Raw genomic sequence first — 15,779 nt, 5'->3', positions numbered from 1 at the left:
CACAGAATCTGAAGCAGGCTCCAGGCTCCGAGCCGTCAGCACCAGAGCCCAACGCGGGGCTCGAACCCACGGACCGCAAGATCGCAACCTGAGCTAAAGTCGGACGCCCAACCGACTGAGCCACCCAGGCGCCCCCAGACGAATTGTTAAAGACTGCATGATTCTCAGCCCATGTTAAAACCAAAGCCCTTCCAGAGGGAATCGTGCTGATGACAAATCGTATTCCGTAGTGGACGCCATCGGAGCAGGACACAAGACGTTTCTATTCTCTCTTTTCAACGTGTAAAACTTTGCATGTGTCTGTTTCCCAAAGATGAGGGACTCTGGGCCGTGACGCCCCGGCACTCGGCCAGTTCCACGGGAGATGGGGGCCTCCCCGTCCCCTCCCCCTTCCTCCCACGCCTGGCCCGTGGGCAGGGCTGAGGCGGGGGGAGCCGAGCCCCGTGCAGAGCCCACACTGGACCGCGGGCCCGCGGGCCCGTTTCGGCTCCGTTTCCAGTGAAGACGCTACAGCTTAATAACGCACCTAACGTGCCTGATCTCTGGGGAAGAAAGTATGATGGGAAAGCACAACGTCATTTTTCACTGCGCCGAAGGGGACTGCACATCACGAAAGCGCGTCAGGGACACCTGTGCCCCACACAGGTGACACACCATCAGCATCACCGACCCCCAACCCGCCAGGAACCCCCAGGCTCCCATGCGCGAGGCGGCCTCAAGCCTGCCCGCCACAGACTGGCGGGACACTCGCTTCTCTCTCCCAAAGATCTATTTTTTCCATTAATTTTACATATATTTAAAATCTCGGTCACACACTCCCCAGCCCCATGTGGAATGAATCAGTACACAGCTGAGAACAAACAATGCACTAAATTCTGCTCTAAAACCTTCCTTCGAATCTGGAGCATTGTCTTCAAAATTACCAGCGTTTGTGGAATTTATTATCTTGTAATTTCCCTTTCGTAGTTCAGCGTGATTGGCTCTCCTCCACAGGGCGACTGCATGTTATGAAGCCTTTATGTCACTTTGATTTGGAATGCAAGGAAGGGTCCCTGCGGCCGGGGAGCCGTGAGGGTGGCTCTGTGACAGTTGCGTTCACCCGTAATATTTCTCAGGGCTCTAGGAATCCTTAGGGCAGGGTCGCAGAGGGAAGCTGCCCCGTGCAGAGTCAACCAGAAACAGACCAGCTGCGTGGAGAAAGGGCGTCTAGTCCTTCGATGGGCGAAGAAGGGGAGGAAAATGAGAAAGCCCCCGCGCTGGGGTCAGGTTCTGGGCCACGGCGGGGGGGGGGGGGGGGGGGCCGCCAGACCCCAGCGCCCGGAGCTCCCAGGCGGCTGGAAAGTCTTGGGGAAGGGCGCCTGCCAAACCCCAGAGGCAAAGCGGGTCCTTCACGAACACCAGGTTCCCTCAGAAATTAAGATAGTCTGTCGGCCCGCTCAGCGACGCACCATCCGTCCTGCCTCGGAGCACGTGCGAACACTTCTCGGCCACCTCCCGCCCAGACACAAAAGTGTGGCGCCCTGGCAAAGAGGCAGATCTGCTCGCTGGTCAGAGGACCCTCGCCTTGGGGGCAGATGGGACGGCCAGAAAGTCTCCCCGAAGCTCCAGGTGCCCTGTGCCCTCCCCTGCCGCCCTGAGCGAGGTGGGGACCCCGCCGTGAGGGCTCCCCAACGCAGTCCTCACGGGACAGGGCCCGAGACGGCCTCCCTCACGGCGAGGCCTCAGCGTGGCCTCCCGAGTGCCAACCCTTGCCCACGGCACAGAATGTCCTCTGCCTGGCCCGGGACACGTCCATCATCCTGTCTGCCCGTTGTGGGCTGGGCTGGGCACCGTTTCATCACCAAGCCGACGAACTCGCTCTCTAAGAAGTGACCAGAATCCAACAAGTTTGCGAACATCCAGAATGCAGCGGGGCTGACGGCCCAGGCCGCACCGAAGTGTTCTCAAGCGGTGATCAAACACACCGCACGTTATTGTGTTGACCTCAAACTCTTCATGCTTTCTGAAACTTCATTATTATCGGGAGAGACCGTGCCAGCAACCTCAACCCTTAAGCGCTGGCTTACCACCCCCCCCCCAAAGGCGTGGGGCTTGCTAATGGACGGGTCGTAACATGATGCAGGGGGACAGGATGGCAGCCGGGCCCCCCCCTCAGCAAGCTGACCACCGGGGCAGAGCCGGGAGGAGGGGACGCACCAGCGCTGGCAAGGAGGGACTGTGGGGGACAGCGATCAGAAGGTTCTCCTGGATTTCAGGGCCGGCTACCGCAGCCACGGCCGCACGGATGGTGGGTGTCCTGGTGACAGACGCCGAGAGGGCCCGCCGTGATTCGGGCAGAAGGAGGACAAGAAAGACCACCAGGGAAAAGCGAGTAGATGAGGGAAGGTTCCTCCCGGAGGAAGGAAGCACTCACCGTAGGGACACTTCACCTCCTCTGCGCCAGCCCCATCCGTCACCTGCCACAGTATGTCATACGCGGCAAAGTTTGGGCAGAATCGTGGGTTTAGTCGTCACTCTAAGACTGCCCCCCTGTCAAAAGTTCTCGTTAAATTTAGCCAGATAGTCCACAAGTTTCCATTTATTATTTCTTTTTTTTTTTAATTCTGACGATATAAACGCGTTAACGTTTTACTTGGCTCCAAGTTTTTGCGTTTTATTAGGAATCTTTGCTCTTTGATTTTCAGCCTGGGACTGTGAAACCACATAAAAATGTCTGTTAGTAATACTTTGAGAATAATTTCTTCTCAGCCATGTGAACTTAGGATTTTATTCTCTGAATTCTTTCCTCTTGCGGGCTTTGGTTAAATCCTTAACGTATCGAGCGTTATTCAGACCCCAAGCACGTACAGATGTTAATAGCGGGATCCTACCCCGTTACCAACCCCATCAAGCGGGGACACAGAGAGGGGACGATTCTAATTTTCTAATTCTAAGTCGTAATTTTTCTTCCCTAATGCCAAATCCCACTGGAGATTCATCATTCTCAGCCTTTGTCTGGTATGTGGAGAAAAGTGCAATTGTCTTTCAGAAATAGAGGTGTTACCTCGCTCTGTCCCACTGTTCTGCCCATCTTAATAACAGCCTCTGTCCTAACATCCTAGGGGGTCGGGAAGGCTTCTTTTGATATAGAATTGCCTGGAAATCTGTTCTGAGTCATCGTTACATCGATGCCCATTACCACCCGATCCTCGTAGGGCCTGAGGCTGCTTATGTGTTTATTTATGGTCTTGATGTTGGGGCTTCTAGGTTGGAGACTGTCGCTTGTGGTGACTTCTCTCCTCCCTCGCCGCCTCCGTGGCCGCTCTGCTGATGAATGAAACCCGGCCTTCCCGGAGCACCGTGCACTCAGAGCATGTGCAGTGGGAGAAAACACGCAGAATCACTGCCTGTTGGGCACGTCTCATGCTGGGACGATGCACATCCCACACACACACCCCCGCCGCCGTGGCTCAGAAACGCTGCTGTCAGACCCTCTCGGGGACGTGCTAATGACGAAACTTTTTAAAACTTATATATGAGCGAACACTGTCACTCCTTTCCCCCCCCCTTCTCTTTCAAAGCAAAGAAATACACATGGGGCACAAAACAGCCATCTCGACCCTGTCCTTCCACGTCCCCCAGACCAATGAGTCCGGAGCACGTCCCCTCCCCAGGGGGAAGGTGGGAGGGAAAAGAGTGCGGAGTTATAAAGTCCCTGAAGGTGTCACCGAAATTAGGGCAGGGAATGCCCGTCCCCCAAGGGAAGGAAAGTAATTCCGGGTTGAATCTGGAAACAGCTAGATCAGCTTAGTGGCAGGGGCAGCTTCCCTGACTCTCCAGCGTGGGCGCAGCAGAACCTTTGTGGGCAGGTTGTTGAGTGTACACAGGAGGAGCACCCACAAGATGCCCTTGACGGGGTGTGTGGTGCACAGAGGCGCCCAGTGCCACCACCAGTGCCTCCGGACAGGGCCCAGGAGACGGCACCCGCTGGCAACAAGACGTGGCAAGACGCCTGCCCCCTAAGCGTGGGCACTTGGTCTGCTCTACAGCGAGCCCGCTGGCCCAGCTCGAATTCCGTGGGAAGGGGGTCGCCTAACGCGCCTCCTCGCCGCCCCGAAGGAAACCTGCAGGGACGGGCTGGCCGTCCGTCGGTCCAAACCCACACGACGACACTTGTGACAAAGTGAAAGAAAGAAAGGGATCGCACGTGCCCACGCTGTGCCACAGTCTCAGCCCTTCACAGAAATAGCTCGAGACAAGTCAACCATTCCCACGAGAAAGGGACACCGTCTGGCCTTAGAATGCACCCACCTTTTAAAGGAAGGCAGACAAGTGGCCCCAATTAGGGCAGATTAATCACTTAACACCACCTGCTGATCGGCAATAATACTGGAAAGTCTCACTGAGGACCAGGAGATCATAAAAGCCATCAGAAAGGGCTTTATGGTGCCATTTCTAAAGAACAACTTTGAAGGAAAACAAAAAAAAAAAGATAATGGTCAAGCAAAGCAGAATCCCTTAGCCTTGGACACAGAGCAGTGGAGGTGATCGAACCCAGGGACACTCTGACCCCACGGCGCCCAGACACAGACCAGGCGGTGTCGGGAGGAAGGCAGGCAAGTGCACAGTCCTGGGAAGCCAAGCGCGACGGGCGTCTGACCCACAGAGGTGGGGGAGTATCCCTGTCTCTAGGTGAGAAGAGAAGGTGGGAGAGACGGTACATTGTCCAGCCCTGCCCAATTTACCTCCACTAAACGCAGGTAGCTGCCAGGAGCAAAGTGGTGCGTCCTGAGCACCCTGTGACGGGCGGGGAAACCACGAAAGGCCAGTGCCCTCACACCCGAAGGACACAGCACCACGGCCGCTAGTTAAGGTCTGTCAAACCACCTCCTGTGGACCAAAGGCATGGGCGCCATCCAAAGCAAGGTGAATGGGAGAAGAGATCCCCCGCACAGGAAAAGCCTTATCTTTAATCCTCACGGCAAGCTAATCAGACAGCACTTTGTCCACACGACACCACCGATAAGCAACCTGGGGATTAAGAAACCTCAGTAACGTGTCTAGGGTCATCACCCATCCAGAAGACGCCACTCCCGGGCTCCAGGACTGTCTCTCGGATTTAGTTAGTGAAGATCAGATGTAAATCTTGCAGAGGAACCAAAAGCTCCCCGAATACTAGGCAGTGGTGTGAAAAGAGACGGTCCCTACACCAGATCCAGGGCTCCCAACACTTCCCCGTGACCCTTCAGCCAACCTCTTGAATTCTCAGATGGTGGGGCGGGACGGGGAGGAATATGCCAAAATATTTGAGGGCTTTAAAATCTTCTCCCGCCAGGGCACTGTGTTTGCACACGTAGCTTTCAGGCAGAAGGTCTCCTGGGAGGAGAGTGCAGGAGAGGGCCATCGCCCGCCCTGGGGTCCCCAGGCAGCTCCTCCTGCCGCCAGAAACCCCGAAGTAAATGTCACACAGAAGGGCGGCAGGGAGAGAAGAGAACTCACAGGGATGTCAACGGTTCCAACAGCTAACCGCCCTCTTCTGCTCTTCCTGGGAGGTACCAAGGGACCACGGTGCCCCCCGGGGAGCGGGCACACGGGACTCCACCCTTTCCACTCTCAGAAAATCGTGGCAAGGGTAGGTAAGCCACGGCCAAAGCTCTAGAAGGAAATGCCAGTGTCTTCTTTTGAGAACCGGTCTGTTTTTCTGTGGCCTTCAGGGAGCTACTGGGGGGGGGGGGGCAGTGAGGAGTCTGCTGTGAGGAGCTTGTGCCCTAAGCGTGTTCGGGCCACGGAGGTAGACGCGGGGATACGCACAGGAAACAGTGTCCGATGGCCTCTCCTGGAGATAAACGTTCTGCAGGAAGGCTGAGCCTGCGAAAACCTCCTTACAGCTTCCAGGGAGCAGTTTCTAATCTACAAGTCATTTGCAAGACACAAGGCAGGGACCCAAGGACGGTTCCAGAAGAATTTGAGGTATGAACAGTGAACTCACTAACGTCTTTTCCCCCTCACACTACTCGGAGGGGGGGAAAAAAGGCTCATAGGACTGCTTCAAATTTTTGCTGAAAAGCAGAACCGGAGCACAGCTCTTTTCAAACCTCCGGTATTTTCGATACAATAAACGCCTTGAGGACAAGTCCCGCCACTTAAAAGGCATCTCTCCACCAGAGGTGTTCTCTCCACCTTCGTGTTTTCTCAAGCACTTGTTCAAAAACACATTTAAGTGGAATGTTTTCGTTTCTGCAGATTGCATTAATTACGGGTTTGCAAACACTGCGGAGCCCACGAGGTCCGCCCGAGCTGGGGGCTGCAGACACCCGGCCTGGGCCGGCGGCCGGTGGCTTGGCTCGGGCCCCGCACATAGCTCCGGGCTCGGCCCCGCGCGCCGCCGGCCAAGACTGCTGCAGAGAAGTCTCGGCTAAGAAAGAAAAACACACGGCGGTCAACCGCGGTGACCCACGCGCTCGGGAGCGCGCCTGCCTGCGCGCAGCACCCGGACCCGGAGAGGGCCCGGAAGGAGGGCCCGCGGGACGCGACTTGTGCCCGCGGAGACGGGCGAAAATAGGGTTTCTTTTCAATGTCACGTGCCTCCTCCTAGTCTCCCTCAGGGAGGGTCTCTGCGGCCCGGCGGGCGAAGCACGGGGGGCTCAGGAGTTGGGCCCAGGACAGCAGCTCGCCCCCCCCCCACCCCACTCCCCGCAGGGGAGCCCCGGTGATGGAGGGGCGCGAGGCCGAGCGCGCTCCGGGGCCGGCGGGCCGGCGGGTGCGCGACCCGCCAAATGCCGGTGGGGGGGTGGGGGGGGGGGTGGAGCGGCCCTCGGGGCAATCCGGGGTCCGCGCGGGGCCCTGCCCACCCGCCAGCCGGAAGCGCGGGACCCCGAGGGCACCCCCACGCGGCGGGAAGAGCCCAGAAGCCCCACGCCGCCGCCCGGGCACCGGCACCGGCCCGGGCCCCACCTGCTCGCACCCCGCCGGCGGGAGGCGGCGCCACGCTCCCGGGGGTCACCTGCTTCCCGCGCCCCGGGCGCTCGCGCGGGAAGGGGAGGCGGGGGGCCGCGTCCCCGCGGGACGACTCACCGTGAGCGCCGAGAACTTCTGCGCGGGCGCGGGCGGGAGCAGCCCGGCGAGCAGGGGCAGCCAGCAGAGCTGCGGGAGCAGCATGGTGACGCGCGCGGCACGCGGTCCTGTCCCCGCGCTGCGGGCGCCCGACTCCACCCGCCGCCCTCCGCACCCGGCGGCCCTCCGCGTCCCGTGCGGCTCCGCCGGCGGCTGTCAAATAACTCCCGAACTTCCCGGATCCTCCTCCCGCTCGCTCGCTCCGTCCCTCCCTCCCTCCCTCCCTCCTCCAGCCCCACCCCCGCGCCGCCGCCGCCGCGCCCCGCTCGGCTCCGCTCGGCTGCGCGCTCGGGCCGGGGGCCGCCCCGGGCGCGGGTCTGCGGGAGCGGGAGGTGGAGACGGGCCCCCGGGGCTGCGCCGCCAGTCAGTGCCGCGAGCGTGCCGGCTTCCCTGCGCGCGCACATGCGTGCACGCACATGCACACACGTGCACACACATGCACACGCGTGCACACATGCGCGCGCGCGTACACACGTGCGCATACATGCATACGCGCGTACACACGTGCACATACGCGCACACACATGCATAGGCGCGCACACACGTGCACACGCGCGCGCGCGCGCCCTAGGAGAGTGCCCGGCACAACCGCAAGACGCGCTGTGCCTCCTCCCCTCCCCGTGTGTCCGGGAGCAGCGACCCGCTCCACTCACTACAGGCCCCGCGATACCCACCCCTTGACGAGCCCAGGCCAGTCCCCCGCCCCCGCGGTTGTCCTAGACCTGTGGATTCTGATGCTACCGCATCCAGTCCTGAAGGTCGCCTCTCAAATCTGCTGATGGATTAGCTGGCTCTCCAGCAAGAGGCACCATCAACACCACAGGGTCCAGAAAATTCACGGAGGGCGGTGCGCCTTTGGCATTTTTAGCAGATTAATGCACTTGGGGGCGAATTTCGGAGTCGAACTTGGGGGGCTGACAGCGAGGCAAGTGTGGCAGGAATGCGGCTGCTTGGAAAGCGGCTCTGTGAAGGCGGCTCAGGTGTTTACGCAGCGAGCACAGGGGTGGCACAAGTTGCAGGGTCCGCAGCGAGGACCGGTTGGAAACGCAGCGAACTGTGCACACCCAGACTCTGCATAGTATCCATTGCAGACGACATTGCTGAAATAGTTTAGCCTTGGCTTACAACTTTACAGGAGGAAAAAAAAAAAAAGCAAGCTAATTCTGGCGCGCACAGAAAACCAGAGTGAGGATTTTCAAGAACAATGCCTCAATTGACTTGTCAGGGGCACGGGGAAAAAGAACAAAACAGAAAATCCAAATCTGATTTTTAATCGGATGTTTAATCTGAAGCTTTGGCCAGAAGAGGGGCTGTCTCAGCAAATTCTGCGATGGGTTACTGAGACAAAAGCTTGGTATTCCAAGCACAGGGTCCCACACTGCGGGGGGAGAAGGCGTCTCATTTCTGTCCGGGGAGTGATGGACACAAGGCCGGGGAAGATGGGGAAGAAATGGGTCTTCCTGAAATCCACTAGGAAGTCCCTTTCAGATTCCAGAGCCCTGAGAATCTGCTGAGTACTGAGATGCATTCCTCCTGGCCAGAGGGCTCAGAGGAAATTATAATAAAACTCTTGGGGCCTGAGAAACAGGTGAGCAAAGCAGCTGCAAATGATTACGTAAATAAGGAATGCAATTAGGAAACATTAATGGAAATTAAGGCAGAAATAAAGAAGGAAACACTGCATAGACCACTAACTGTGAGATCATCCAGAGAACATTTGCATTCGGATCTGACATAAATCCTTTGAAAAGCACTTCCTACTAAAAATTCTGTTTTTACTTTCTACTCGATTTCGGGGACCGCGAGCTAATAGCGGGACTGTTTGACGCGTGCACTTTTCTACCGAACTCGGAAGACTGAAAACATGCCCGTGCTGTCACCCTCGCTGCCTACGGGGAGAAACCTGAATTATTCCCATTTTACGGAGGAGAGATAAAGGCAAGGCGGTCAAATGCCCGAGCCCAATCTCACAAGCAACAAAATCGGGACCGGACCTGAGGTGCCCACACCCGTGGTCCTGGGAATTCTCCCTCCCTTCCTTCGGAGGCACCGGGCGCGACGGGGAACAGAAGAAAACGTGACTCTCAAAGCCTTTTACTCAAGAAAGATGTGTCAACATGTCTGTCACACATCACCTGCAGACCCTCTGGGGATCCCAGAAAGACACGTGCAGTGGGTTTGTCTACGTTTCTGACAGGTGAGGCAGGGCTGGGCCCTTCAAAGCCCCCCTAACAACGGGAAGAGAGCACGGGACCCAAAAGGCAAGTGTCACTCTCTTACAGACGCTGGTGATAGAGTCTGGAGACACAGTAAGTCTCCACTTTTCTTTGGTGGCGGGGGCGGGAGGGGGGCAAAAAACAACACACTTATTTAAAGCACTAGGTCATGGTTATGTCTGTCTGTCACTCTCAAATCTCCAGAAAGTTATTACTGGCATGAATACCAGGTAAACATCCCATTAGGAAAGACACGTATACATGTATGTGTTTCACAATTAAGACAGGAAGTAACTCAATATTTTCCAAACAGTTCCTGGAGGACAGAGCAGTCCGCAGAAGTTCCTTTCTCTCGGAAATGTGGGGACTTTTAAAGTAGTAAGTGTTAAGAGGTCATTCTAAAACATGCCTTACGGATCCAGAGTTTAAATCCCTGTCACTTATGGAGGTTACAGTACAGAACAGCAGGAGAGAGTCAGGGCCCAGGACGCCGGCCATGCTCGGATTTCCAACCCACTTAGACCATTAGCAAAACCCCTTATCAGGCGCACCGGCTTTCTTTGTTTATTTCTTTTACTATGCTAACACTGCGACGGCATTTTATTCTTGCTGGAGACACGATAGAATTTAATTATTGTTTCTGGCTAATTTGTGTTTGGCCAAACGCTCTGGTCAGCCCTCTTTTCCACCTCCACGTGCCAAGGTAGGGCGATTGACCAAAGGTCTGCGATCGTGTCTTCCCAAGCTCACCGCAGAGTCTCCGTGCTGACGGTCGGCTGCTCCGGACTGGACAAGCACTGGTCGGGGCGCAGACCCCACGTCGCTGGCCCCCTCTGCTCACTGACTTTACTGACGCTTCTCCCAGCTTCTACTTAATCCTGGCAAGAAGGTCTCCCCGGCTCACTGTTTCCCTCCCTGCGGGAGACTGTGGGTGATGTGCTCTCACCTCAGTTCTGGGCTTTTCGCCCAAGCCTCGACTCCAGAGACCTGTGTGCCAAAAAAGAGTCACAGAGAGACTGAGCTGAGCGGTCAGGCAGATGGACAGCACTGGGGAAGCTGGCCTTTGCCATGACCGTGAGACAAGGTGAGCACAGCCAGGTCGCGCTGGAGAGCGGTCAGGGTCCAACTGCGTGAACCCTTTGCCCAACTCGGAGGTTGTCTCCTTATTTTTACACATGAAAGTAACAGATCATTTGAACTTGTCTTTGTTCTCAATAAAATCATGTAGACAAGTTTGTCCTTCCTTCTCAAGATGCCTTATAACAAGTTTTATGACAACACTTTAAGGGCACATTATGGAAATTCTGAATAAATTGAAACATACTGAGTGTTTTATACATATTATCTAATTAGTTCTTGCAGAAATTCTGCAATGTGATTATTTTCCAGATGGTAATAATAAGGACCTGGGAGACGACAGGCAGGAGCAGAACCCAGCCTCCCCCACACCTCTCTTCCACATCAGCCGACAATGCTGAGCGCATGCACAGGTGAACCATCCACGGCTGGCACTGTTTTTTTTTTTTTTTTTAATGTTTTTACCATTTATTTATTTTTGAGAGAGGGAGAGAGAATGTGAGTTGGGGGGGGCAGAGAGAAAGGGGGACAGAGGATCCAAAGCAGGCTCTGTGCTTACAGCAGAGAGCCGGACGTGGGGCTCGAACTCACAAACCGTGAGATCATGACCTGAGCTGAAGTCGGCCGCTTAACCGACTGAGCCACCCAGGCGCCCCTGGCACGCACTGTTTTGCACATTAAGATCCATTACCTAACAAGTAAAAAAAGCCCTTTATAGTTGTCCTTGATTTATCAGTAATACTTCAACCCAACTAGAGCGCTTTCCAAAGGTAAGATGTAATGTTTCCAAAGAAATACAAGCTTGCTATAAAGCCCAATGCAAAATTGCTACTTTTCCAGTGCGAACATTCCCTGTAAGACAGGAGATGCCTGGGCCACTCCACAAGGATGTGTTTCTGCTGCCAGAGATCCACTCAATCCAACAACTCCTCTCACTTCAGGTCCCAACATGCCATTACCCCACTGCCACCACAGACATAGCACAGGCTTACTGAAATCTGTTTCCATAACATCCAGAAGCTGTTTTTGCCATCTGGGAAACTGCGTTCATTACTATACAAAACTTAACAGAATGTATCAGTTATAGAGCTGAAAACAATGATCACTTGAAAAGCCCGTCACTGCCAAGACCGATGGAGGCATAAGGTGCGCGCGTGGAGAGGCCTCGAGCCAGTCAACGGCTCCTAACTCGGCTCAAAACCGCCTTTGGATTCTCCTTCCTATTAACCACAGCCCAGGGGGCCCTTCCTCCTCTCTTCACGTGAGAACTGCCTTTAGGAGGGGAAAAGGTTTTAAATGGCAACAGGAACACGGCTTGTCAGGAGTACTCTGCCGTTTGTGGCCCACGTGGATGGGAGTTACACCAGCAGAAAGCAGTGTAAAAAGATACCCCAATAAAGAAAGCTTCCGATTGCCTTCAGCAGCCCCCCCTTCCCTGGCCCAGCACACACACCAGCACAACACTCTACCAAACCCTGTGCATCGCCCAGCTCTAAGCATAATATTAAGATGTATCTGCCCAAACTTAGTAGAAGGAAGGAAGTAACAAAGATCGGAGCGGAAATAAATGAACTAGGTACTAAAAAGAACAGAAATGGTCAATGAAGTAAGAGCTGGCACTTTAAAAAGATAAACAAAACGGGCACATCTTTGGCCAGACTCACTGAGAAAACAAAAAGAGCGCTCAAATTAATAGCATCATGAAAGAGGAGATACTATAACCCTGCCACAGAAATACAAAGGACCATAAGAGGTTACTGTGAACAATTATACGCCAACAAATTGGACAACCTCAAAGAAATGGATGAATTGCTAGAAACATACAAACTACCAAGACTGAATCATGATGAAAAAGAAACTCTGAACAGACCAATTACTAGTAAGGAGATTGAATCATTAATCAGAAACCTTCCAACAAACAAAAGTCCAGGACCAGATGGCTTTCCTGGTGATTTCCACCAAATATCTAAAGAGGAATTCGTGCCAATCCTTCACAAACTTTTCCAAAAAATAGAAGAGGAGGGACCTTTTCCAAACTTATTTCACAAGACCAGCATTATCCAGATACCAGATAAGGACACTACAAGAAAAGAAAATTACAGGCCAACATCCCTGATGAACACAGATGCAAAAATCCTCAGAAAAATGCTAGCAAACTGAACTCAACAGTATATTAAAAGGATCACACACCGTGATCAAGTGGGATTTATTCCACGGATGCAAGGATGGTTTAATGCCTGTAAATCAGACAATATGATATACCATAGTAACAAAATAAAGGATAAAATCATATGACCAGCTCAACAGATGCAGAAAAAGCAGTTGACAAAATGTAACATCCATTTGTGATAAAACCTCCCAACGACATGGGTATAGAGGGGAGGTACATAATAAAGGCCATACCTGACATGACCACAGCTAACAGCACACTCAGTGATGGTGAAGAGCTGAAAGCTTGTCCTCTAAGATCGGGAACGAGACAAGGATGCCCACTCTCACCGCTTTAATTTAACATACTATTGGAAGTACTAGACAGAGCAATTAGGCAAGAAACAAAATAAGGGGCATCCAAATTGGAAAGGTAGAAATAAAGTGTCACTATTTGCAGATTACATGGTATTATCTATAGGAAACCCTAAACATTCCATCAAACAAGTGTTTAATAAACTAACTCAGTAAAGTTGCAGGACACAAAATCAATATACAGTAATTTGAAACGCTGGTCAGCATGAAAGTGTACTTGAAATTTTTAGCCAAAAAAAAGTCCTTGAATTTCATTATTTGTTTATTATTTAGTGACCAGGATCATCAGAGGTATTGGCCAGCCTTTTATTTTTAGGATTTCGGTGCCATTTTAAGAATTTGTCAGATTATTTTATGACTCTTTGGCATTTCTTTACATTTGTAATTTATCGGAATTTACATTTGTAACGTATCGGAACACAGAAAAGGCTGTCATTGGAAACATGCCACTATTTTATCAGCCGCCATGAAAGGAAACAACCTTCTGAGAAAGTCATGACCCGGTCTTACAAGTCTGTGCCTCTGGGAGACACCACAATGTGGAGAAAGGGCACATGTTCACGTATACACTCAGTATACTCAGCGGACTCAGAGTCCACTCTCTGCTGTAGGAACAATGGTGATTGCTGACAATGGGCTTGGTTTGTACTTAGGTTTATTATTTTTGTTCAAAGTAAGATAAACACATATCCACTAGAGCAGAAAGAAAGAAAGAAAGAAAGAAAGAAAGAAAGAAAGAAAGAAAGAGAAAGAAAGAAAAAGAAAGAAAAGAAGAATTCAAACAACACCCAGAGTTCTCCAATTAGTGACCGTGGTTGGGATGCATACATTTTCTCCCTCTTTCTACAAAAACACCTCCAAAGCGAGGCTGGCAGAGCTTTTAAAGCCATAAATCTACAAGGAGAAGGAGAGCAGAAGAGGTGGGGAGGTGTAGGAAAATCACGGAAGCTGGAAAGCAGACACACAAGTGGAAAACAACTCAGAGAGGAGAAAGCCCGGCCCCATCACGGAATCGTCAGGCAGCTGAGAAAGGACGGAGGAGCCCAGAGACAGCCCCTGTCCCTGTCCCACCGAGCAGAGGGGGCAGCGAGTGTCGGGCGCCCGGATCGCTGGACGCCTGGGGCTGTCCGGGATGCACGTGCAATGGAGCGCAAGTCTGTGTAACAGATGCTGGAAAAGCTGTTTGTCCCCGGCTCACTCCCTGAGGGATCACAGGCAGGTCTGTGCCCTCCGGTGAGGGGTCTGGAAGAACGTTCTCCAGGGTGGCCTGTGGCACAAAGGGAAGCGTGAAGATACCCACAGTGGTGGAAACAGGGAGCCCACCCTCAGAACCACGGCCGGCGGGCCTCACACACACATTCAGAGCCACAAACCGCTACTAATGTCTCGTCCGCAGAATGAGGGGACAGTCAACGAGAACCGCGGGGCAGTGGCGGGGAGCCTCTCCTCCGAGAGGCCGAGCCCACAGCCAACCGAAGGAGGTGCCCCTGCAGGAGAGAGAGCAGAGCAGGGCCCCAGGCCGTATTCTGACACACGCCTCCGAGCAGTCTACACATCCAACAGGCAGGAACTAGATGCTTGGGGTTTTTTCCAAAGCAACTTCAAATAGGAAAAGGCAATACGTACTCTCTTAGCAGAAATGGAAAATGTAGTACGGTGGTTGAAGAAAGCCAGGCGAAAATGCACCGACTTGGAAAACGGGAGAGAAAACCGGGGGTGATCGGAGACCCGGGCCAAGAGAACACAGCCTCCTCCAGCCCCCGTCACCTGCTCCCCTGGGAACAGGCCTTTGAGAAGGGGAGAGGAAGCAGGTCTGGGGAGACCACCCCCGCCTCCCTGACCCCTCCGGGGCTGGGAGGGGAGTCTAACTGCCCCCCCCAAATCCGTGCAGAAGCCCAGCCTGGTCTTGAGGAACGTGGCCCAAAGAAACAGTGGCCAGAACCACTTGGGACAGGCCCACGGGTCTGGCCCAGACTCCCTGACCGGTTCGTCTGTCCCTCCATCCTGAGGTCCAACCGGTGGGCCAGGTGCTGGGAAGCCTGCTCCCCGTCTGCGGCTGGGAGGGGAGCCGGTGTGACCGCGGTGGAGGGCGAGCTGTGTCTTTCTGAGGGACGGCTCCCAAGGACAGGCCAGCCTCTGGGAAGGAGGCTTCCTGGGACCCCCCCTTCCACCAAGATTTGGAGAAAGACAGGAGCTCCGAGGCCAAGAGCTGAGGGGACACTCCTGTTCCCCCAACCCCTAAACCAAGGCAAAGAATCGGGGACCCCCCCTCCGAGTGCCCATCCTCTCCCACAAGCCCCTTCTGCACACCTAGGGGATTTACTGGTATTGAGACCTTCAAAGAGAACTCACCCCCGAGTCTGGCTTGCTTGCTGATGTATTTATAGACACAAAATCAGGCCCCTGACACTGATGGGGGCAAGCAGGTCGTCACCATTAAACACGCTTTTGCGAAGTAACTGAAGGGGGTCTGCCCCTCCTGCAGCCTCACTGTCACCAGACCCGTGCAGGGGCTCTCGGGGCACAGAGGGGAGGGCGCTGTCCCAGGGCAGCACTGTGATGGGCGTAGAGGGGTGGGGCTGGGGGCTTGGGGGCTCTGAGGACCTCTCCGGGGTAAGCACCCGCAGCAGCAGGGCCCAGGGAGAGCAGCGGCTCTCTGTCCCGGGCTTCTGAGCAAACGGAAGCCAATCCAGACACCCGAGCCAGGGAGCCACGTGCCTGCTCCCCTTTCCCAGTGCGCGGGCTGAACACCCTGTTCCCGGGACACAGAGGCTCCAGGAAGGAAACGCGCTCCAGACCATTAACACGGTGGGTGCCATCCGCTACTCCCTGCCAGGCCCTGCTCTGCAGCTGTAGCACACTCTGCTGGCC

General features: G+C 54.3%; 1 protein-coding gene across 5 annotated transcripts in view; it reads right to left on the bottom strand.

Moving 5' to 3' along the window:
- The window catches only part of SMOC2 (SPARC related modular calcium binding 2), a 173,660-nt gene extending 166,351 nt beyond the window's left edge, over positions 1 to 7,309 (bottom strand). For 2 of the 5 annotated variants that reach the window (XM_045500325.1, XM_045500328.1), the window contains exon 1: positions 7,054 to 7,282. In XM_045500325.1, the coding sequence (XP_045356281.1) occupies positions 7,054 to 7,137 (84 nt within the window). In that variant the 5' untranslated portion in view covers positions 7,138 to 7,282. Of the gene's footprint in view, positions 1 to 7,053 lie in introns of all 5 variants that reach the window. The other 3 variants (XM_045500327.1, XM_045500324.1, XM_045500326.1) reach the window with 3 other exon arrangements.
- Positions 7,310 to 15,779: the final 8,470 nt, after the last annotated feature.

This window comes from Leopardus geoffroyi, chromosome B2 (assembly GCF_018350155.1).
Source record: "Leopardus geoffroyi isolate Oge1 chromosome B2, O.geoffroyi_Oge1_pat1.0, whole genome shotgun sequence".
NCBI classification, from domain to species: domain Eukaryota; kingdom Metazoa; phylum Chordata; class Mammalia; order Carnivora; family Felidae; genus Leopardus; species Leopardus geoffroyi.
This window is presented reverse-complemented; position numbering and strand designations above follow the sequence as displayed.